The 25,110-nt window shown below is 47.8% G+C and overlaps 1 protein-coding gene across 1 annotated transcript in view; it reads right to left on the minus strand.

Annotated features, from left to right (window-relative positions):
• Nucleotides 1–25,110, minus strand: part of LOC128332085 (uncharacterized) — a 36,450-nt gene that overhangs the window by 1,884 nt on the left and 9,456 nt on the right. Inside the window, exons 2-5 of the mRNA XM_053266353.1 lie at nt 14,543–14,687; nt 7,600–7,632; nt 4,476–4,601; nt 2,561–2,645 (exon numbers count right to left, since the gene is read on the minus strand). Of these exons, the coding sequence (XP_053122328.1) occupies nt 2,561–2,645; nt 4,476–4,601; nt 7,600–7,632; nt 14,543–14,663 (365 nt within the window). The 5' untranslated portion in view covers nt 14,664–14,687. The remainder of the gene's footprint in view (nt 1–2,560; nt 2,646–4,475; nt 4,602–7,599; nt 7,633–14,542; nt 14,688–25,110) is intronic.

Consider the following 25,110-nt stretch of genomic DNA (forward strand, 5'->3'; position numbering starts at 1 on the left):
TCCTGGCAATCAATTTCATGGGATGGCACTAGCTGGGGGTGGGGGAGCAACTACCCTAACCACTAGGGAGTAGGTAGCTTGTTTCGTCCTGTGGAAACCCATGGCATAGCAGACTAGAGCACTGGTCTTCTGCTAGTGAGCCAGCAGTCACAAGCTTGTCATGGCCTGAACCAGCGTTCCCTGTAACAGGGATTCCCAGATGTTGTTGACTACAACTCCCAGCACCCCCAGCTGCAATGGACATTGGTTGGGGATTCTGAGGGTTGTAGTCAACAACATCTGGGAATCCCTGTTACAGGGAACGCTGGCCTGAACCTGCGGTGGGACATGCTGATGGCACCACAGGATGGATCTATCAATCGATCGATCGATCGATTTTGAGCAGCAGTAGAAAGACGGTGGGTTGGGGAGAGAAGGAGAAAGAGTATGTCCACACAGCAAATCATTAGTGCTTCACAACTAATTGTCTTAGAGTTTAATTTAATGTTGTGGCTTCCGGTCTCCCACCTCACAATATCTGGGGAACTGTCATTTTGGAGAGGTATTAAGTATTCTTTACTTCTTCCCTTCCACAGAACTACAGTTCCAAGGGTTCCCCTCGGCAGTTAAAATAGCATTTCTGTATAGCGGGGAAAGGCCCTGAGCCCTTTCATGAGGCAGCAGGAGGCGGTCGCCTCTGGCACAGGGGTGGAGAAGGGCAGCAAACCACAGATGCCACCCACTGGGGCATGCTGTTCATTTCCCCCTCCTGACCCTGCTGGGGCACAAGCACACAACTTGCTCTAGAAACACCCCTGTCACCATTGCCCGGGAGCACTCACACGTCACCATGCTGCCTTGGCCTCAGAATACAGCGTGCCCACTTATGGTGGGGAGAGTTCATATTATTATTTATTTATGTATTTATTTATTTACATTTCATATCCCGCTCCTCCTCCAAGGAGCCCAGAGGGGTGTACTACATACTTAAGTTTATCCTCACAACAACCCTGTGAAGTAGGTTAGTCTGAGAGAGAAGTGACTGGCCCAGAGTCACCCAGCTAGTTTCATGGCTGAATGGGGATTTGAACTTGGGTCTGCCCGGCCCTAGTCCAGCACTCTAACCACTAACCCACGCTGGCTTATTGTCCTTCACCTCAGGAAGAAAAATATCTGGGACCACCCCTGGCCCTGAGATTGAGAAAGGAGAACATGCATGTTAAAACAGAAAATAAACTGGGTCCTACAGGTATGTTACAGAGTAGGGTAAAAGCTGGATGCCAGATCTGAAAAGCTTGAAGATTACTGGATTACAGTAAGAATGAGTGAGGAGCATTATTCCCTCTAACAGGGATTCTCAGCTCCCTACAGCTCCCAGAATCCCCAACTACAATGGCTTTTGCTTGAGGATTATGGGAGTTGTAGTCAACAGCATCTGGGAATCCTTGTTAGAGGGAACACTGGTGAGGAGGTGACATCTGGATCTTTATCTAGGACTCCTGGTTTCTCTCAGTCAGAGGTAGGCCCTGAAGGATTACAGCATGAGGGCTACGAGCCAGGCCACACACACCCCACATTCCAGGTTCAGAGGAGGTATGCCTCTGCATACCAGTTGCAGGGGAGGACCAGCAGGAGATGGGGCATGCCTTCTATTGGGATCTGGTGCGTCACTATGGAAAACAGGAAGCTGAACAGATAGGCCTTTGCCCTGATCCAGCAGGGCTCTCTTATGGTCTTATTCTCTGGGAAGGTTGAGGATTATAGTCTGGAGGGACCTGAGTTTCCCTCAGAGCAGGCTTAGCTGAGATACAAAAGCTCGTCCGCACAATCAGAACTTGGGCAGGAGACGCATTTTACCCAAGTTTGGGAGCTGCATGCCCTCCCAGTTTCTGATTGTGTGTGGCGGAAAACCAAGGTAGGCAGCCCGCAGAGAATGTCAGCTAGCCTCCCGCTGGGTAGGAGGGCTTTTCCTCCTCCTACCTCATTCAGCGGCTGGGTACAGCTGTTGGGTAGGATGGGCAGCACCTCCTACCTTGTTTTTCCCTCGCACACCATCAGAAAACAAGAGTGCATACAGCTTCCAAACTTGGGTAGGCTGCTTCTCCTTCCTAAATTCTGATCATGTGAATGAGCCTCACATTTCTTTGGGCAAGGTCTGTGTTCCAGGGAACTCATAGGGTGACTTCCACGTTTGGGATTCCTGACTTGGGAACTACATGTTTGGGAGCAACCATTTCCCAGAGTCCCTTGGAGCAACCGGAAATAAGACTTGCAAAGTACAACCCGTGACCCACCCAGTTGAATGCAGCCCACCAGCCACATACATTGTGGCCTCCTGGGTGCTTAACGGCCCATCCTTGCCCGTTTCCACAGTCCCAAACAATAATTCCTTTGAAGTGGGGAGGACCCAGCATCTGCTGGCCTCTCAATTCTGCATGTTCTCAGGAGTCCAAGGAAATTAAACGACAGATATTGTCTATCCATCATGAGAGTGAGCAAATGCTTCATCCTGAGTTCCACCTACTAGAGCCAGAACAGCAGCCAGACTCTGCTGGCAGGTACCCACAGCCCCATCACCTACCAGCTGAAAAAGACACACATGCCGATAAGGACCACTGCAACGGTGATTCCACCGAGGATTCCTGCATTCTGACGTTGTTTGGCAGCTGTCAAGGAAAAGGCAGCTGTTTACACAGCGGATCTCTCACCTGGATGCCGAGATGTCATGGTTAATGGGGTGGTTCTTTAGGGTCTCCCACACTCAACACTGGAATTAAGACACTTATGGACAATGGTTTATATCCAGAGATGGCTTTTCCAACTCAGGGTTATCTGGCTAGCTTAAAGTATAATGCCCTACCCACATCTTGGCATGTGTAGGGCAGTCCTAGGAACAGTTTGTACACGCAGCAGAATTAAGTGGGAAAAGCTTTCTCTGGATTGTACCACTTCAAGTTGCAGCAGTGGCGATGGTGTTGCGTGTCTGAATTTTCCTCCATGGTGGAAAAATTCCCTGCGCACAGAAAACTATGTCAAGGCTACAACCTGACCTTTCCCATGACAGGCTAGTTTTCTGAGTGCAGGGAATTTTCCCCCTATGGAAGAGCATTCAGACATACAACTCATCACTCCCTACAGCCTAAAGTGGTACAATCCAGGAAAAGCTTTACATTCAGATTATGCTGGTTGTGTAAACTGGCTTTTATAAGGTCCAGTTCAAAGACTCTGCAATATTCAGTCTGCATGTATACTGGGTGAGTAAGGGACCTTTGCTGAAGGGACACACTTCTGTGGCTGTTCTCTCCCTCTCATTTTATGAAGAAAGGTGGGTGATGGAGAAGCCCACAGCCAACAACAAGTTGTGAGAGCTGAAACTGCGGCAGTTTCAAGGGCTCTTTTGTGATCTTGACAGATAATCTACCTAAGGCCCCATTGCAACATCTGGACTACTTGGAGCAAAGATACACTGATGGAAGAATTGCACGGTACTGTTCTTGTTGGATGGTACCAATTTAAACTGTAAGGAGGTTTCCTGTTTGAGTGATACCCCCCTTCCCCACACACACACCCCATATAAAATAACTCCATCCACACAGACAAGTAACTCAGGATGGGGAATTTTTAAAAAAATTGATTTTAATATACAAGTCCATTTCAGCTCCCCTATGAATCTCCTCTTTCCAAACTGAACACAAGTGTTAGGCAAAATATCATGCAGAGGTGGGAGGGTAGTGGTTTGCATTCTTTATCATTAGTGATGTCATGGGCATTGTCCAATAGGTGCCTGTGACACCTGCATAACCACATTCCAGATACCACTCCAAATCACAATGACTCCTAGCTGGGGAAGAAAGAAGTATATTTTCCTAGTCACAACTGATTGTATAAAAATACAGACTGAAACTGGTTTGACAGTCATTCCTTCACCTCAGAGAACCGTAGTTCTGTGTGAGGGGTGTGATGGACATCCCAGCAAAGAATCTACACCGTCATCAAATTATAGTTCCCAGCATCCTCTGAGGGAACATCATGACAGTTACCCAAGTATAAAACCACAATAGGTTCATAGAGTGGCTATGCCCATTTTGATATGAGTGCTGGAAAAACCATGATATCCCTGAAACAGAAGTGCTTCCTTCAGAGGAAGATGGCTGTCCACAGGGCGTGACAAATCCCAGTGCCAGAGAGCCATGACACCGGTAGAGTTATTCCATAAAATCTTTATTTGTCACAGGCTGCTGCCCAGTGTCTGTTGTAAGTATGCTGCCTATAAAAGGAATAAAGAGAAGTCAATTTACCATCCCACTCCACAATGCCCATTACAAAGTCTGGTAATTTTTGTCAACTGTCCATTGTCCGGCTCCTAAATTTTTGAGCTGGCTCCTAGATCCAAAGAACCTTTGTCAAGGGCTGCCTGCTCACTGCCCAACACATAAGCAACCCCTGTGCATTGTTTGCTCTATCCACGCATTGCCTGAAGAGGCTCTCCGTCTTACCATCAATGACATGGTGGTAACAGGTATGGTTACGATAGCAGCATTTTTTCAGCTCGCACTGATGAGGATAGAAACTTTCTGCTTCCTCGCCACAGGTTTGCTGCTGTGAGGCGTCCTGCCGGCATGCTGGAAGAGACAGAGACTCTTTCATTCCAGTGCCAACGCCCATCTCCATTTTGCTGCCTTATCATCTCTCACACAAAGCACTGAAAAGTGTAATGACATATACAAGCTTCATTTTCCCTGAGTAAATCTTAAGAACATAGGAAGCTGCCTTATATCGAGTCAGACCATTGGTCCATCCAACTCAGTATTATCTACAACAGGCCTGCTCAAATTTGCCCCCACCAGCTGTTTTTGGACTACAACTCCCATAATCCCCAGCCACAGTGGCCAATAGCCAGGGATTATGGGAGTTATAGGCCCATATCTGCAGGAGGTCCAAAGCTGAGCAGCCCTGATCTACACAGACTGGCTTCCTCATGGTTACAGGCAGGAATCTCCCTCAGCCCTATCATGGAGATGCTGCCAGGGAGGGAACTTGGAACCTTCTGCTCTTCCCAGAGCGGCTCCTTCCCCTGAGGGGAATATCGTTCAGTGCTCACATGTAGTCTCCCATCCAAATATAAACCAGGCAGACCCTGCTTAGCAAAGGGGACAATTCATGCTTGCTGCCACCTAGTGGCGCAGTGGGGAAATGACTAGCAAGCCAGAGGTTGCCGGTTCGAATCCCCACTGGTAACACCTCTATCGGGCAGCAGCGATATAGGAAGATGCTGAAAGGCATCATCTCATACTGTGCGAGAGAGGGCAATGGTAAACCCCTCCTGTATTCTACCCAAGACAACCACAGGGCTCTGTGTTCGCCAGGAGTCGACACCGGCTCGACAGCACACTTTACTTTACCACAAGACAAAAAGAACAAATCCAAGCACATCCTCATGTTATCAGTGCACCCGTTCTGTGCCTGGCACTGTTGTTAATAAGAGGGCAGCACTCTGATATGCAAAATGGCAATCAGCTTCTTGTGGTGCTCACCAATGCAGTAAATCCAAGAGCTGGAGTAGTTCTTGGATGGAAGCAGAGCTCAGTGGTATTGCATCTGCTTTAGTTCCCAGTTTCAATCCCTGTCATCTTCTGACAGGGCTGAGAAAGATTCCTGCCTGAAACCTCATCAAGATGCTGCCAATGAGGACCGTACTGAGCTAAATGTGTCAATATAATAATAATCAACGTTATTTGTTAGCCACCCCATAACAAATTGTCCTCTGGGTGGCACACAGTAACACAATGGTAAAAACATCCAGTAAACGCATACAAAACAAGACACACAAATTGTAATACAAGAAAAGACAAAATACAATACATTTTCAAAGCTTTTTAAAAGCCAATTGATAAAAGCCTGAGTGAACAGAAAGGTCTTCACCTGGCATCTAAAAGAACAACGCGACAATGCCACAGGTCTGATTTGGCATAAGGCAGATTCTTATGTTCCAATACATGCACTCTAGGAGCGCCCCTGTTTTCTGGTCACTGTCCCTGGTAAATTACTGTCCCCATTTCGAGGGTGCTAAATTTTTTAGCTGCTATCCTTCAGAGTTCAGTTCCATGCACAGGATCTCTGGAAGCTAAGTCTTGGTGGGGAGTGGATGCACCTGGCTTCTGGTACATGGGAATATAAAACCATGTGCATGAATGCCAAGTACTATGCAGTGTGCAATCTATCACTGTATCGGCAGCTGCTGAGATACATTGTGGACTGCTGATAACCTATTATTGGCCAATTATGTTTTTCTAATAGATCTCTAACCCCAAAAGAAAATACTCTCCTGGCTGTGGAAAACAGGTGATTGTAGAGTCAATGCTTTATTCTAACATGCAGCTGGACACATTTTGTACAGTGCAAAAACAAAGCAAAGCAATGCAGTGGAAACTTAAGTTTTCATGTAGTTGGGCTTACAAGCATGGCTGTTTTTTAAAAAATTTATATACCACTTTTCAACAACAGTGCCCAAAGCAGTTTATGTAGGTAGGTAGATAGATAGATAGATAGATAGATAGATAGATAGATAGATAGATAGATAGATAGATAGATCCCTGCTCCAAAAGGGCTCACAACTGAAAAAGAAACACAAGGGAGATACTAGCAACAGCCACTGGGAGGGACGCTATGCTGAGATAACAGGGCCAGTTGCTTTCCCCCTGCTAAATATGAGAGAATCATCACTTTAATAGGTGCCTCTTTGCTCAGTTAGCAGGGGTCAATTAACTCAGCCTGGGGTAACGGCTATGGAGTTTCATAAAGAAGTAGGCTGGCCCTTGTGGCTGGGGATGATGGGAATTGTTGTCCAATATCTGTGGATCCAAGTCTAGAGTAAGTGAATGTGCTGGCCTGGGAGAGATAGATTGGGGTGAGATCAGTTGCCCTGTGGAATGCCTTCTCATGGCGCATTGTCCCTTGTGAAATGAGCAAAGAGGCACCTTTTAAAAGTGCTGATTCTCTTTATTTAGCAGAGGGAGAGCAACTGGCCCTATCCACCCCCAGCAAAGAATCCCTCCAGTGGCTGTTGCTAGTGTCTATCTCATATTTCTTTTTTAGATTGTGAGCCCTTTGGGGACAGGAAGCCATCTGATTTATTTATTTATATCTATGTAAACTGCATTGGGAACTTTTGTTGAAAAGCAATTTATAACTATCCATTGTATACATATTTCTAGAAGCTAATAAAGTCAGAGAAATGCATGACCCATAGGCAGGGCAGTGTGTATTCCACAATCGCACCATGCAAGGACAATTAGTACTGGATGCACAACTGAGTATCCTGAAAGTCAGTTTTCTTTACCTTCCTCCAAAACCTGCAACAAAACAGTACCAAATTTCTAATTCTTATGGCTTTGAAGACAGATTTCGAAACAAATGGGCAATGTAGGCTTTGCATGCAAATTAAAAGAAAAGAAAATATTTAAACCCTGATAGACCTGAGGCTGTTGTTCCTACTGTTACATCCAGAGGGAGCACCCTTACCAGTCTTTTTGAGGCCAGAAGCTTGGGGTGAGGCCAAAGACGGGCAAGTTAAGAAGAAAGGAAGTTGGATAGAAGAAGGAAAAGCAACACTTTACTCACTGAGAGGCTTGAAGAAACTTCCGCTAGTACCTGCTGGGAGGAAAGGAGTAAAATCAGAACCAAAAAGCAAGGAGAACCACAATTTAAATACCCAATGGATAGCTGCTGCCAGTCAGTGTAGACAGTACTGAGCTAGATGGACCAAGGGTCAGATTCAGTATAAGGCAGCTTCTTATGTAACCTATGTAACAATCCTTGCCTGCCCCCAGCCCCCAGATATCTACCGGATCTCCTAGCCTCCCTCGGCCACCCTTGGTCCTGCCTTCCAGCGCAGGAGGTTCTCTGCTCACCATCTAAGACCAGCACTAGGCAAAGAAGTAAAGCCAGATCAGGCTGGCTCATATCTCCCTCCCTTTGGGGAAGCCAGTTCCATGTGGGGCTGGCGCCCACAGCAGGCTTCCCACAGGAACTGCAGAGATTGACAGACCCCTTCTTCTAATAGGTGGGGCTGGGACATGAGGCTGCCTGGGACATGGATGGTGTCAGAATTGCAGAGAAGTGTCATAGAACCTGGGAGTTCTAGATTATTCACACACCTAGCAACCGGGAGGAGGCTGAGGTCTGAGGCTGAGATATTGGGGGGTGGAGGAGCTCTAGAACTGGGAGGGGGGTGGGTGAAGCTAATTTTCAGATCAATTGGGGGGGGGGGCACACACAGCTCCTTACTTCCTCCCAGATGGAAGTGTCATGGGCAGCCAGTACAAGTTCTGGCTCTGGGTGATGAGGGGACAGCTTCTTTATTCCCTACCATGCCTTTGGTGTACGTGGTGCCCGAGTTACCTAGGCAATATAGGTCCCTGCCCCCAAGGAGCTTACAATCTAAAAAGAGGCAGGTGAGCGGGGGAGAGGGAGAGAAGACTGTGGTCAGAGCTATTACAGGTACTGCATGCTTGATTATGGCCGCGAATGAAGACTAAGAAAATAAGCGACTGCGGAAAAGGTGGGCTTTGAATAAGGCCAGCTTCAGCTTTGAGGGGGCCCTGGGCAAAAGGCCTTCAGGAGACTCTCCGGCATTGGTGGCCTGCCCATGGGCTCTGGAAGGCCTACCAGGCAGCAGGCAACAGAAGAACCCCAATGTTTACCTGAACAGGAGGAGACTCTGAATTTAAGACGATGCCTTAGAGGATTAATACAGGTTATACCCGTACTTACCCAAAAGAAAGGGGACTCTGAATTCAGGAAGAACCCACCCCCGTTAATATACCTGTTAAAGTATATTTAACAGGTTAAAGTATATTAAAGTTAAAGTATAAATATAGCTGTTAAAGTATATTTAACAGAAAAGAATTGGGGTCGGGGACATGTCTTAGGTTCAGGTAAATACGACAGCACTCCTCTCAGTGCTGGGAGGCTGAATAAAGCCACCATTTTACCATCTTTACCTGAATAGATGACTCTGAATTTAAGACGACCCCTTTAAAAATATACAGTTTAAATACAGATTATACCCGTGTTCCCTCTAACAGGGATTCCCAGATGTTGTTGACTACAACTCCCATAATCCCCAAGCAAAAGCCATTGCAGCTGGGGATTCTGGGAGTTGTAGTCAACAACATCTGGGAATCCCTGTTAGAGGTAACACTGGATTATACCTATATTTTTACCTGAAAGGAAGAGCACTCTGAATTTAAGATGACCCCCCAATTTTTAACATCAATTCCTCCGCAATGCTCCTGACGTAGTGTCATCCCAAAGTGACAAGAAAGGAGGAATTCAGGGGAACTGTGTGCGTGTGTGTGCGCGCGTGTGTGTTTGGTTTTTTTTTAAAGGAAGGCCTAAGTATCGGTGACAGGCCCTCCCAGTCCCTTAGGCCCTGGCATTTGCCTGAAGGTGCCACGGGCTGACACCCGGCCCAGTTCTGAGAAGGGAGCTGAGGGAAGGGAGAAAGGGAGTACCATGTCCAGAGCTGGAGTTCCATGCCTGGGGGACAGGTGGGTGTCAGGGGAAAACAGGCAGGCTCATTTAAGGAGGCAAAGGCCTTCAGTGGCTGAGAGAGGTACTGTTGGAGGAACAGAAGTTACCAATGGGGATGTGACGAGAAAGACGCAAAGGCCGAAATATAGGGTGGGCCAAGCATTAGAGTTTTTCTATAAGTAAGGCTGAAGAGTTAATTCATTATTTGCACTCAAGAATTTACAATGTCAACAACTGAAAGCACTAAAAAATTTCAAAGATGGAAACAAAAGCAACAGGAGATAGCATGAATAAAACAGAACTCCATTCTACAAAACCAGAGGGTGCCAGATTTTTTAAAAAAAAACACATTAAGAAGTCCTTGTAATTCTTGGCATTTTTTTACTCCAAGAGCTTGCTGGAACAGCACAAAATCTTCAGCTTCCTCTGGAAAGATGTTAGGGAACGCTGTGGATATACTCAGAAGGAGAGTTCCAAAGTTTGAGCCTGGCCACAGAAAAAGCACTACCATGGGAAAAGAGCTGGTCTTGTGGTAGTGAGCATGACTTGTCCCCTTAAGCTAAGCAGGATCCACCCTGGTTGCATACGAAAGGGAGACTAGAAGTGTAAGTGCTGTAAGATATTCCCCTTAGGGGATGGAGCCGCTCTGGGAAGAGCATCTAGGCTCTAAGTTCCTTCCCTGGCATCTCTAAGATAGGGCTGAGAGAGATTCCTGCCTGCAACCTTGGAGAAGCCGCTGCCAGTCTGTGTAGACAATACTGAGCAAGATGGACCTATGGTCTGACTCAGTATATGGCAGCTTCCTATGTTCCTATGGATTCCCACCAGTTCCATTTCAGATGGCTGCAGGACACAGATGAGGAGGCCAACCTAGACAACAGAGGAGAGCAACCAAGCTCATATGAGTGTTGAAAGCGGATTATTCTGGTCCTAAGCCACTGATGTCTTTAAAGTGAGGCAACTGCTGATGTTCCTAGCCCCATACAGAACACATTGCAGAAGTCCGTGTAACTAAGGTGCAGGTAACCATCACTAGATCTGCCCTTTTCAGAAACAGGTGCGGCTTCTGTAAACCAGCCTATGCTCCAGCCAAAAGCTGCTACCTGAGCCTCCAGGGTGCTTTCCGGACTAGCTATTTAGCAGCAGCAAAATGCCTCCATTCGAAGTCTCATTCGAAAGGTAAACAGCAGGAGGAGCAGTCTTGCAGAAACTAACAACCCGGAAAAACAGCAACTTTCTTACACCAGATATACGACATCCTAGCTCTATGTCGCAGTGATTAAATTCGAAACAAGGCATTGGAAATGTGAACGGCACCCTGCTGTCCACGTAGGGACTGCGATGTCACAACAACGCAGGAAGTGTGGAAGCACACTTCCAAGATACGTCCTGACCCTGTTGTAGGGTCTAGTCTGGAAAGCACCCAGGAGCAAAGGCAGATCTAAGAGGCCTCCCAAATATTCAGCCTGAAATTTCAGGGGGAGTGCAACCCCATCCCTGGCGTAGCAGAAAGTGAGGATAAGGCCTGAAAGCTGCCACGCCGCTGTCTGGGCATCTGCGTTCTAGGTGTGCTCATTTGCCATCACACGTGCTTTGTTTGTATATTGGTCAGCAAAGCAAACGCAACCAAGACACACCCGGACTCTGGCGCTCTCTCATCCAAAGGAAACAACTTATTAGCGCTGCCCATAGAGCATCTCACTGCTTGGAAAAGTAAGAAGTGCATTTTTGGTACTCTTCATTTATCTATAGAATATACATGTTGAGCAGCAGGGCACAGGCAAGTGCCAAGAAAGGTCATGCTAGTCTGGAAAGGAACATCAGATCCCAACACACCCAAAAGCAAACCTGCCATGTCCTCCCTGCCACAGCAATTTTTTTCCAACCAGCTGCAGCATTTAGACATGTGTGTGTCTCTTTCACAGGCTGTGTGGCACATACTAAGCCTGATTCCTTCACACCCAGGCATACAGGGCTGGATGTGTATCCTAGTTCAGTAGCCAACAGCCAACAGCACTCATCGAATAGCCATTAAACAACGTTGAGCAGACATCTTCAGCTACCATATTTACCTGAATCCAAGATGAGGTTTCCCCCGTGTTCTCTCTTATTAAATATAGGGGGTTTGTCTTGAATTCAGAGTCCTTTTTCTTTGGGGTAAATACAGGTATAACCTGTAGTAAACTTTGTGTTTTAAGGCATTATCTTACATTTAGAGTTGCCTTCTGTTCAGGTAAATACAGTAACTACAGAAACATCAACTCACCCTCAGTGCTCATAGGAAGAGGCTGCCATCCAAGGGCGTAGCTAGGGGAGATGGGAGATTCTTTGAACCCATCCGCTCAATTATAGCTGTACCCCGGCTGCCACCTACTGAGTCAGACCCTTGGTCCATCTATCTCAGTATTGTCTACTCTGACATGGCTTCATGGAGGGACTCTTCTCAGCCTCCACCTGAAGATGCTAGGGATTGGATCAGGGACCTTGTGCATGCTAAGCAGATGTTCTACCATTGAGCTACGGCCCCATCACTGAGCAAGCAACCAAACTAAACAAAAAGATGTCCTTCTCTTCACTCAACACGGCACAATTGCATTCCTGTGACTCCATATTATCGATTCAAGTGCCTATGCACCAAACCACATCCTTGTGGTACTGGGTTAATTTGGCCAGAGCAACTACCAGTCACTAGGGTTTTGTGATCATAAGGAGCACTCTGGATCAGAATGATCATCCCTGCAAATAAATGTGTACTGAAAAGAAGGGAGAGGAACCCCGCTCTTGAACTGCCTTAACAGTGAATAAAGGGGGGGGAGCGATGGTTAAAGGAACCATCTTTGCCTATGTGCCCTGTGGTTTGACACTCACTCATAGAATTGCACAATATTAGGGTCAGAAGGGACCCTGGAGGTCTTCTAGTCCACCCCCGCTGCTTAGAGCAGGAAACTGCTATCGCGTCCCTTGCAGATGGCCATCCAGCCTCTTGTTTGAAAACCAATCCCACCACTGCATGAGGCAAACGGTCCCACTGACACACAGTCAGGAAATTCTTCCTAATGTCTTGCCTAAATCTGCCTCCTTGTGATGGAAAGGCTGATAAAATTGTTTTCAAACCCCCAATCAAGGCAAACATTTTTTAATTTGATTCACCTAAGTCACTACATTAAACACATGTTAACACCCACACACAAAAAGGCTGTTCACAGGCTTGGAGGAACGGCCAGCCAGGGAAGGGGAGCCAGGCATGCTCCTGATCCACAGTCACGTGAATTCAAAAAGCAAGGTAGGAGGAGGAGAGAGTGATCATGTAAGAGGCGGGAGCTGAGTAAGATGGGAGCACCCTACCCAGATTCTGTCCCCACCAGCACTTTACTGAGGGTGGACAAAAAGTCTTCCTACCCAGTTCCCACCTGATCACTCTCCCCTCCTACTACCTTACTTTTTGAGTTCACACGACTGCAGACTGGGAGTGCGTATGGGTCTCCTACCCCGGCTGGGTGCCCCTCTGACCCTGTTAGGGGTCATGTGAACAGTCTTAGTAAAGATCTTCCTAGACATTTGTTCTTTGATGCACAAATCCTGCTTTCTTTCCTCCACCCTCCCCTCTTTCATCGCCTCCTCCTCCTCCCTCTCATCAACAAACCGGGCAATTGTGTTTGTGGGCTGGGATTGAGGGGGGATTGCTGTCCTTGCTCCCCACCCTAGCGGGAAGCCATCTTACAGATTCCCGGCCACTCGTGGCTCCACCGTTCCTGGCGCCCAGCGGCGTGGAAGGACAATCTAATCAAGGGTTATTAAATGCAGATACATCCCCCCCTTCCCTCCACGGCGGACTCAGGCTGTAAAATCTGGAGCCTTCGCGTTTATGAGGGACTGAGGTCATGGCTGTGGTGCCCCAGGGGAAATGATGGGAACCAGCAAATTCTGACCCTGCTGTTCTGACAGATATCCTGCCGTGCTCACTAATTCATACCGAACTTGCCCCCCAATATCTGCCCCAGCCCCCCATCTAAGCCCATAGTTCTCACCCTTCTCATTCTCCCACAGCTGGGCTTAACAGCAAATATGGTTGACACATTAAAGTAGGAGCAGCTAGAGTAGAGACCTTTGCATGTCAAAGGTCCATCTCTGGCTCAATCCCTGGCATTTCCAAATAGGGCTGTATTCCTCAGCCTCAGTCTCTCTCTCTGTAAAATGGGAAGGCTGATTAGCTACAAGAGCTGTTGTGGTCAAGAACCAAAGTAGGGGGCCTGTAGCCCAGTGGCAGAGACCCTGCTATGCATGTCAAATGTCCCGGTTTCAATCCCCGGCTTCTCCCATGCCAGGGATTGAGCTGTCCAAGTCACTCAGCCTCTGTTAAAATGGGAAATACTAATTAACTGCAAAAGCGACTGTGTAGCTGAATGAGATTAAGGAATGGATTGCTACTGTAACATCGGAAGTTTCAAAAACAGGATTGGGCAGAAAATGTTTTTGTTCAGGGAATTGTGGCTGGCGGAGCATGACAGGGGTATATATATTAGGCACAGTGTTGATAAAGCGGGTGTATTTATTTATTTCCCTCCCTCCCCCATAACACTAGAGTCATTTAATAAAACTTGATTAGCAGTTGGGGGTCAGTACAAGCAAAAGAACTTCTTTGCACAACCCTTAACTGGTTTAGGAAATGTACAGCCTCAAGACATGGCAGTGGTCACTGGCACAGATGGGGTTAAAAGGGGCTTTGATCAGGTTGTGGAGAACAATGGTTAAATGGAGCCTCCATGTTCAGAAGCAGAATACCTCTGAATCCAAGTTGCCCGGGCGGCGGGGGCAGCAACAGTGGAGCGGAGGCAATTGCCCTGCTTTTGGACTACCTGGAATTATCTGGCCAGGAAAGCAGATGGTGCCTCAAGCAATCCAGGCTGCCAGTCAAGGAAGTGCCCAGTCATCACCGTTCCTGCATTTCCCTCTTCACACAAACAGCCCCTGAACCGTGTACAGGCCAGCTGGAGGGGGTGATTCACAGTGCCGGAATGAGACTTCCTACCTGCTTTTGGCGCTGTAATGGAGAGCGGCAGGATTCTGGACACCTGGCATGGGTCCAATGTCTTTCTTAAAACGTGCGCCCAGAAGAACGGGACACAGTATTCCAACTGAGGTGTGACCATATTCTTGCTAGGTGTTGCTGCTGACTGGTGAAGGAAGCAAGCCAAAGCATGAAAGAGGTTGGACCAGAGATGGCCAGCTTTTGTGTATTCCAAGGTTACTCTCTGGAAGTGTATCTTCCACACGACCTAACGTTTCATGGGAGGCCAGGCTCCACAATAATGTTAACAGCTGTGATGCAGTGCAGGGAGGGACAGAAGGCAGAGAGAGATCGACTGCAGGATCTCTGGATGGGTCAGGCAGATTTCTGACTCCCAGTCTTTTTTAACAACAAAAAGTGCTCCCTCCCACACCTTTGGTAAGCGGCTGAAATGAGGGAAGCTAGGAAGAAAAACCAGTTCATGGGCTTTTCCAGATGGCAATGAAGTGCGGGGTTTCGAAAGCTGCTTCTGCACATACATTCCAAGTGTGATCTTATTCATCATACAGACACCCCTCAAGCGTCCATGTTCCTTCCTGGCGCTGTCTGGTCGGCTGCCAAGCAGGGACCCTGTGAGATTTCAGCAGTGCCACCTGCTGGTCAGCTTCTACCTTCTGAGAAGAACCGGCCCTTTCCCCCAAGTTGCCACAAAAGTGGTACACACAGTAGTGAAAAAGGATGAGTTCTTGGAAAGCAAGAGGTGGCACTGTGGAAATTGTGCGAGGTCCCTGCTTGGCACGTGGCCAGAGAGTAAGATCACGCTAGCAGGGAGCAAAGAGGCCTACACCAGCGTGGGAACTGTAAGACAAGAGTTTGGAGCTTGTATGGAAGTCTTCAGAATCCTGCACTTTATTGCTGTCTGGAAAAGCTTCATCTGAAAGGAGAGGTCTGTGTGTTCAGTTTGGGTACAGCAAACAAATTCTTGGGCTACGCATGTGCCCATGTGGGGACCTTGTTCCTGAATTCTAAGCAATATGCTCACCAACCTGAGCCACTATTTTGCACCAGGCTCTGGTTTGTAGACTCAGCATTCTCATTTAAAACAAATTAGATTCCCCAAGCCTGCAATCTGCTCTGGTGCAGTTGTGGCTTAAAGTGCTGGGGAGAACTGGGTTCGAAAGTCTGAGTCATTCAGAGAATCAGAGAAGGGGTTGTGGGATGGGAATTAAAACTCCTCTCTGTGTGTGTGTGTTTGATGTGTGTGTGTGTGTGTGGTTCCCACCCACCCCGGCCAAATAGACACCAAGTCAGAGTGGAGGGGGGGGGCAACTGGGAGGGGGGCATGGGGAATATAGCAAGTTACAACAAAGGGGAGATAACTGGGGTCCGGGATGGCTGGGTTCTGTATAGGGCTGTGCCCAGGTGCGACATTTAAAACCAGACAACCGCTGCCATTTTTAAACCTTATGTAGTAACAGGTTGTGGGCTCTAGAGGTCGCCAACCATTTTAAGGAAAAGGAAGACAATGTGGGCGCTCAAAATCCCTCATTTTCAATTGCCCAGGAGGAAAATTGAGAATTCTTCCCCCCACCCTTTATTAGATGTGTAGAAAAGATAACTTTGGGAACTGCAGTTTCTTCCAGTGTTGTGTTGCCTCCATGGGAGAAGCTGCATCTGTGAAAATTATCTGTTCCAGGCAGCTATGAAGGACAGCAGAATCTTGGGGACGGCATAAAGGTTGGACTGGAATGGGCAAACAGTCCCTTAATCAAACTGTATTCCCAAAACAGTGGGATTTATTTAAAACATTTGAGAACTGTATTTCAGAAGTGAAATATTTGCAATTGTATATTTTTATCAAGCCCTTCACTGCCACAAATGGTTTGGAACGATCCAAAGCTGCCTAGAATAGACATGTCGTTAATAACGTTTTTGCCAAAAACAGCAGGATGTGTTAAATACCACTGGCAAACAATAGCATAGGAACGAGATTCATGCATTAGTAAAACATAACCCATTTCCAACCAAAACCAGAACAGAATGGACCACAACAACTCTTTAAACATCAAACTGGATGCAGAAAACAGCAGGGTGTTTTGGAGACACGAGAATAATGAAATCTGTCCAATATTATACTTTTCTAAACCCCCAAGCCAGGATGGAATGGGCATGAATGACCCTTCCCCTTGGCAAAGGACCATTCTGTCCTTTTAAATGATTTTTTTTTTACACAATTTACACATAAGCAGAAGGACCAGGTTGAACTGTAATACTCTTGTCTTAGGCAAATACATTATTTATGAAATGTCTGTCCTGGGCCATTCCAGGCCATCCCTGACTTTGAAGGGGTTGATAAAAGTATAATATTGTAAATATTTCAGTAATAAATATTGTTCTCAATCTCAAGTGTCTCTAACACATCCTGCTGTCTGGGGGATCCAGTTTGGTTTTTAAGGAGTCATTCCAGCGTGTTCTGGTCTGGCTTTTATGCTGTCCCAGAGTTGTTCTGCTGCATGGAATCAGGCCCTATTATACACTGGATTTCAGAGATCCCCTAAAGGCCTAGACACTTTCCTTGATTATAGTCTGAAACCCTCATAGCTCCGGTTATTTTGCTTAGTAATCTGAATTCTAGAGCACCTCAAAAATCTAGATTTCTAGTTATACACACACTAGTGAGCAAAAAGGTGCACAGCCCATTGTTGTGTGAACGGTGCACCTTTTTGCCTTGGCAATCTAGATTCTGGATCTCTCCATTAACTTTGGGACCTTCTAGAATCATGTACCCCCAGGTCAGCCTTCTATTTACCTTAGGAATATTAATACTTTAACACCATCCAGCTAGATAAGGATAACGACTCCTTTGGAAAGGAACTTGCAGTGGCAGTGATAATGGCCGAGCCTAGGAACAAAAAGTGTTAACTGATTGTTGCATAGAGGGAAGGAGCTCTATGGGACACTCACTCAGCAAGGAGGAGCAACACTGTCAGAATTGTTATCTCTTTTAATGCAAAGTGCCTTTGTTTCTTGGCATCATCTGACTGCATCAGTTATTTGCAGTAGCAGTTATTACAGAGGTGATGGCTGTTGCTAATTTGTATATCCTAATGTCACATGCATGGACATATGTTGTAAATTAAAAGGTAAAAAGGTGAAGTGTGCCGTTGAATCAGTGTCCTGTGGTTGTCTTTGGTAGAATACAGGAGGGGTTTACCATTGCTTCCTCCCACACAGTATGAAATGATGCCTTTCATCATCTTCCTGTATTACTGCTGCCCAATATAGGTGTTTCCCATAGTCTAGGAAACATATCAGCAGGGATTCGAACTGGCAACCTCTGGCTTGCTAATCAAGTCATTTCCCCGCAGCGCTGGTGGCTTCACGTTGTAAATTACAGCAAGCTAAAAACAAAGCTCCCAAATTTAAAGCTAAACAGGTGAAAATAAACAAGTTATTCCCAAATGCTTAGCACAGAAACTTGGATTCTTACAGCTTCTCAGGGTCGCTCAACAAGCGAGTGATTCTAGAATTTTCTAGAGCCTGAACTCAAGACCTTGGAAGCACCCATTTCCCAACTGAGAGCATCCATTTGACATTTCTTTTCCGGAGTAAGTACATTAGTCTTCCAACACAGTTATTCTTGTTCTTTCTCATGTATTTCAGCTCTGCAGTGTTAAAGGCTACTGCGGGGAGCCAATCTCAGTGCAATCCGTATTGGCAATTATTGTATATTAAACTGAATAATTTGATAGTTTAATTGGCAGGGATATTATAGAGATGCCAGGAATAGAACAGCACCACCAGAAACCCATAAAGAATCCATGGAAATAGGAAAGAAATATGTGTTATACCACTGTGAGAGATAGCCAGTGCAAGCTGTCAAAGTAAAACTGGCTGTGTGTGAGAGACAGTCTGGCCCAAGTCTATGCCCCCAGGAGGAGACTAGAATCATGATCCTATGCATGTTTACTCAGGCCACTGATTTCAATGGCATATTCTCCCAATTAAGTGTATATAGGACCACAGCCTAAATCACTCATTCCTGCCATTTACACTGCAAAATGAGTAAAGAGCAGAAGTGAGTAATAGTAGGCAATCTATGGACGGACTGACCGGGCTTCTGTCTTGGATTCTGAGGTGGCAATAGCTTAAAGTTTTAGCAAAATCTCTTAGGGCAATTTCTGGGTGAAGTGGAGGCATTGCTGTGGAGGGGTAGTTCTAGTGGTAAATGTACTAAAGGTGTCGTGATAAAATAATTCCAGAATTCTCTCTGTTGCTTTATCTTGTATCCACCACATTCAAGGATTTCCTGGAACAAAGGGGAGGAGAATGAATCTTGTATCTCTTCATGGCCCTATAAGTGGGTGAACTTCCTGGTGAAGTCTATGAGTGCAAAGATGCAACCTGGATGATTTGCAAGTAATACACCCATTTGTTGTGTCAGGCAGATGACTTGCAAGTGGATTTGGCCATGAGAAGGGGCTGCAGCCTACTGCTTGACATGGCAGACTGGGATTCTTCCTTTCCAGTGGATCTGCTGTTGCTCACACCAGTACCATGCTGTGCCAAGCACAAGGCTGATGCTCTTCCAAGGGTGCTATGTGCTGCCCACTAAAACAGAAACATGCTTTTGCACCGAGTGGCAGGGGGACGGACAGAAAGTGAATGTGCAATGCTGTGTGGACTGTGCAGGCTTCTCTGACAATACAGTGTAGGCTGCAGCGTTGATCTCAACAGATTATACTGCAAACTGAAGTTCTGAGCTCTCATTAGACATTATGTTGTACACATGTCCAGGTGTCTGTACATGTGTACACGTTTTTGTGTGAATGACTGTACATGCGTTTGTTTTAAAAGTGAACCTGGATGCAGGCTCCTTCAAAGGGAGGATATAGATAGGTAGCAGGGATCAGTGGTAGGCCCCTCAGCGGTTTCTAGGCAGTGGCATAGTGATGTTGACAGTGGCCCCTAGATAGATATTTTGCTAGACCTCCACTGCTGTTCACCCACCCCACCTCTGTCCTCTCTGGCCCCTGCTCATCACCGCCATTGCCGGCTTGCCTCCCTTTGCCAGCAGTGACATGGTATAATGACATCATACGAACATAGGAAGCTGCCCTATATCGAGTCAGGCCATTGGTCCATCTAGCTCAGTATTGTCTACACAGACTGGCAGTGGCTTCTGCAAGGTTTCAGGCAGGAATCTCTCTCAGCCCTGTCTTGGAGATGCTGCCAGGGAGGGAACTTGGAACCTTCTGCATGCAAGCAGGCAGGTGCTCTTCCCAGAGCAGCCCCATCCCCTAAAGGGAATAACTTACAGTGCTCACACATGTCTCCCATTCAAATGCAAACCAGGGTGGGCTCTGCTTAGCAAAGGGAACAATTCATGCTTGCTACTACAAGACCAGCTTTCCTCACAGCCCTGGAGCAAGCCTGTCCATTCCCAGTGATAACAGGTGCTGGGGCAGTGACATAATTAAATCTCATTGCAGCCGGCAAAGGGATGCAAGTCGGTAATGATGCTGACAGTGAGCAGGGGCTGCAGAGGCCGGCAGTAGGGGTGGGGGCACCCACCCACTTGGCTGTGGCCTGTGTGTATGGATTTGCCCATCTCTAGGCCTCGGCAGGTGCCTTATCCTGTCCACTGCTGATGCTGCCAGCTATGCTCAGGGACTTGAGAGGAGGCATCTTCTCTCTTGCTGGTGCTTTGGGCCTGTGTTTCTCACTCCATTTCTAGTGCTGAACTTCCATCATCCCTTGTGGCCGCACATGGCTTTTGCCCTGGCCATCATGGCCTCACGCCCTCTGGTTGGGACAGACAACAGGCCGCTGTGATTAAAACAGGAGGTAGCGGCCATCATCATCCTGTCTGAATCGACCACAAACCCACTGGGGCCCTTTAGCTAGAGAGCCGTCGCAGGCAGGGAACTCCCAGTGCAATAGGCACTGGCCCAGGAGGATGGGAAGAATGCAAACACAACCATTGTGGAGTGGGTGGTTTGCAGGCACAGTCCCAACGGAGAGGAACGGAGCTGAACGGGAGCACTACTTGTGCAGGGAACCCTTGCCTGCTGCAGCACTGTAGTAGGTGGTGAGAGAGGTCTGTGTCTCATTTGCTTATATTAGGTGATATGCATACAAATTGAAAGTTGGCCATTGTCTAGCACTGAGGCTAACCTAGGGAAAAAAATTAAGAAAAGGAACAAAATCGGCTTGGTGGCCAAAAGGAGAAAAAACGACTAGTTTAGTACTGCTATTGTGGGTCAGAATGAAGAGGCACAGAGCCAGGACTCCTGGGTACTCTGAACAGATGGGGTAGTGGAGGGGAAACCACTAGAGGGGAGTCAGATCGGAGTTCTGTCTGAGGAAGGGAAGGAGGAAAGGACGGTCGGGAGTGGGACAGGAGTTGGCTCCATTTCCCCTCAAGAAGTCTGCCTCCCAAACCTCAGACTGGGCAAGAGTTCAGAGCAAGCGAGGAATGGAACAGTGGAGGCTTAGCTTGTCTGATGGTGCTGGAGGTCTGGCCGGCTACCTAAAGGAGGAGGGAAGCCTGGAGCCCTTGGTAGGGGGGATGCCTGGAAGAGCCCCTGGGGGCAGCAGGTTCAAAGCTGGAATGTGCTGACACGGGCCCAACTGGAGAGAAGGACAGTTCACCCCTTTGCACACCATGGCTGTGTGAACTGAACTAGTCAGGGTTGCCCTTTCTCTTCCCCCAATTTGCTCTTCAGGCCACCCCGGAATCTTTCAGGGGCATTCAGGGAAGGGTTCTCGGGATAAAGGGTGGAACCTAAATTTATGGTGCACTGGGGGGGGGGCGGATTCTGAGAGCCAGATTTCCTGAATTGTCTAGGAGTGGTAAGACTTGTAGCTCGGAACAGGAGGTGGACTGCATCAGCTAGAAATACGGTGCCAATATTGGGGCAGTGGAGATGCTGGGTGCTAACACAGGGGGAGTGTCTACTGGCCTCTATAAGGCTCTTGAGCTTGATAACTTGTGACTTCTGGCAGGAGTTGGCAAGAAAGCTAAAGAAACAGCCAGAATTCTGCAACGGTTAGTGCATTATGCCAAAAAAAGTTGGCTGGCAAGAATTAGATTTGGAGCTAATAATGAAGCAGCAGATTTCTAGGTTCAGACGTCTCTGTTTCAGATGATAACTTTTGTTTTTGTTGCTGTTGCTGCTCCCTTATACTGGATTTGCAGCATGCACAGGATTTCTGATGCTCATGGCAATATTTTGTGGTGAGCCTTATGCCCATTTTACAGAGAGAGAGAGAGAGAGAGAGAGAGAGAAAACACCACAAACGCTACTATTTTGCAACTTCTGCTGTCGATTTCTCATTCTATGGATATACAGCCAAGAGGCTTTACAGACATGGCTTCTACCCCGAATCTCCTTCAGGAGAGTGTGTGTGCATTCACACAGCAGCCAAACTTACCCCAAAGACCCTTCAAGATCCTTGGACCCACTCCACACCCAAACCGGGCTTTGTCTTGTGAATTCTAGCTTATTTTGAGGTATTTCCGCATTTTATAAATTATGGTTTTAAGCGCCTTTTTCTGAAAACTCCAGAGCAAATAGGGAGAGGCAGTGACGTAGAATCATTAGCATGATTAGGATACTCTCTTTACAAATGCAGATGAAGCTCTTTAGTACTCTCCCCCCACCAAAAAAAAAATTTGGCTAGAAGGAAAATACAAAGGAAAACATATGAACTTGCATCAAAACAAAACTACAAGAGCAGAGGGGAGGGGCTGCTTCCCTCAATGCCGCGAGTGTGATTCGAAGTGGCTTTGCTCAACATTTACCCCGCAGCATGAAGCCCTGTGTGAATAACTCCCAGGAGCCAGGGGCAACCACAGTTTCCCAAGATGTGTGTGGAACAAAAGCATGCACAGCCAGTACATGCTATAAACTACATGCAGATGTTCATTTCTACACAAAGGTGCCTCCTGCTACATGTGGAGAGGCCCCCTTTCTGGGACTGAGGTGAAATTTGAACCCAGGTCCACTCTGTCCACAGGACCATGTTGACTCTCAGTGACTCAGGAGTGTTCAGCATTGCTGGTCACGGTGAGGGCCGCCTTCTTCTTGATAACACTTCAGGCAGTGGCGTAGGGAGACTCCTGGTGGCCCGGGGACAAAGCTGTTTTGGGGGCTCCCAGCACCGAAGCCTCACCCCCTACTTTCCAGCCCCCCTATGCTTCCCCCTCTATTTACCTGTGGCAGTGGCCAACAGGCAGAAGGGCTTCTTGGCTCGCCGGCTTCTCCCTGGCCGGTGTGTCAGCTTCTCCCCGGCCGGCACGCGGGCCTCCCCATTCCCTGGCCGGTGTGCTGGCTTCTCTCGTGCCTGTACGCGGGCCTCCCCATTGAGTGGAGAGAGCGTTGCAATGGCACGCAGCGCTCTCCCAACTCAATGGGGAGGCACGAGAAAAGCCGGCATGCCAGCCAGGGAATGGGGTGGCCCGCGCACAGGCCGGGGAGGAGGCAGAAGCCTGCCCGCCATCACCCCCACCCCAACTCCCAAGGGTAAATGGGAAATGGAGGCAGGTGGGGTGGCAGCATGGGGGTGCACAGGGGCAGAGCATCCGGGCCCAGGGACATTTGCACCCCTTCGTCCAATGTACGCTACGCCCATGACTTCAGGACTGGGGTTACACTGGGTAATCCCATATCTCTTTGTGCATCAGGAACAGCCAATGGAGAGAACACACCTACAGTTGCCAGGCAACCACAAAAACCTCTATTATCCCAGTGTCATAATACTTTTTAGAAGGGGGAAGGCAGCACTTTGTGGTTGCCTAGTAACCATCCTGCCCAGTTGGGGGCAGCTTCCATGCTGTTTTATAGGAGGGAAGAGTGGCAATAGCAATGAGTGATTATAGGCCTGGCCTCAGAAGCTGGCATGGTCAGTCATCTACTGAGGCCTATTCAGGGGTCTGCCTCCAACCAAAGCCTCCATGGCAGTGAGAAAGAGGTGGGAAAGCAGCAGCAGCACTTCCTCACAACCTACCTCATCCCCACTGTAGGGCAGGACAGAGTAGCAAATGAGGATGAGGACTAGCAGCATGTGCCAACCACCCACTCATCCCCCTCTGCCACTGAGCCCAATCCCTGCCATGGGGCAGTAGTGATAAACAGTGAGAAGGGGAACCCTCTGATACTTGTGAGCTGACAGAAAACTAAAACCAGCCATGAGAAGTTTCTCTTCAAAATGAGAAGGGGCTATTGGGTGGAGAGGAAGCAGCAAACACTTAGAACAGGAGGGGAGAGGGGGAGTGAGAGAGAGAGAGACGTGTGCATACGTGACCTTGTGGGAGGAGATGAATACATGGTTTTGGGCCTGTTTCAGGGGTCAGCCTTGTGTGGATAAAGATATCCCCCTTCCCTCCCCTGCTTCGAGACAGAAATTAATTCCTTTGGAGCCTTCTGTTTGAAATCCTAAACTGACTGAATATTTGTGGCGTCAAAATGTTTAAAACCTGCCTTCAGCACTGCGGAATGCTGCTAGCTTTTGAAGTTAAAACAGTTTGCTTGTTCCTGGGGTGCATCAGCACGACTCTGATTCCCCTCGCCCCAGGAAACGGCTCCCCCCTTTTCTTTTCCTTTTGGACTTATTTGCCCACATTGGCTGCGTGCAATACAGTGCTTATTTTCATCTGTCGAATGCAGAAGGGTCTTGCCAGCCATCTGGCAGCGTTTGCTGCTGAGCAAATACCTCATCTTGTCGAAAGAATAGGGAGAGCCGCCACACAGAAACGGGAGCCTCCCACGGCTCTTTCAGCTCCATCACCTGCTAACTAAGAACTTTTCCATCTCTGCACAAAAATGACACGGGCTCTCTGGAACGATTCATCCGCCCCATGAGCATAGCAACCTCAAGAGTCTAACCGCCGTGCCCAAAAAGTGACCCCACCCCTGGCAATGCGTCCCGGATTCCCTTGGAATGTCTAGACGCCAGTCCGGACATGAAGCCAGCCTGCCTGCCTTTGCACGGGATTCCCTGTCGCACAGGAGCCAAACCAGGCTGGCAATGGGGGGCATGGAACATGGCAGAACTTAAGGGATGTCATTCTGCCTCCGTGCCGGGGGATTCCCTGAGAGCTGTTGTAGAGCTAAAGAAATGAAGTCACGTCCTCTGGGGCTAACTTCAAGAACATGTATTGTATTGGGCTTCCATGCTGCATATCCCCTGGGCTCTAGTATACAACAGAAGAGGGTGCAGTTGTATCTCTGGGCTGGGGCTTTCCTGAGGTCTCATATGCAGCTTGCCAGATTCAGGAGGACTGTGTGCCGCCTGCAGCATCTGTTTCCACCGCTGCAGCTCAGCCCTGGGACAGGTGAATTAATAAGAAGCAGCCTCTGAGCATGAACAAGGTGCCTTTCTCTTCACCACAAGGTCACCACAGGCCTCCCTTCCCCCCATCCCAAAATCTGAGATTAGGGAGTGAAGCTTCCAGGCTAAGCTGAACATCAGCACCCCGAGGGCTTTTTAAAAATGTGCCTGATTCAGATGTTCAAGAAGTTGTATAGGTTGTGCAGATAATCCTGACTCAAAGTGGCTCTCCTGGGTTTCAGAGAAGAGTCTTT

Source organism: Hemicordylus capensis, chromosome 6 (genome assembly GCF_027244095.1).
Source record: "Hemicordylus capensis ecotype Gifberg chromosome 6, rHemCap1.1.pri, whole genome shotgun sequence".
Taxonomy (NCBI): domain Eukaryota; kingdom Metazoa; phylum Chordata; class Lepidosauria; order Squamata; family Cordylidae; genus Hemicordylus; species Hemicordylus capensis.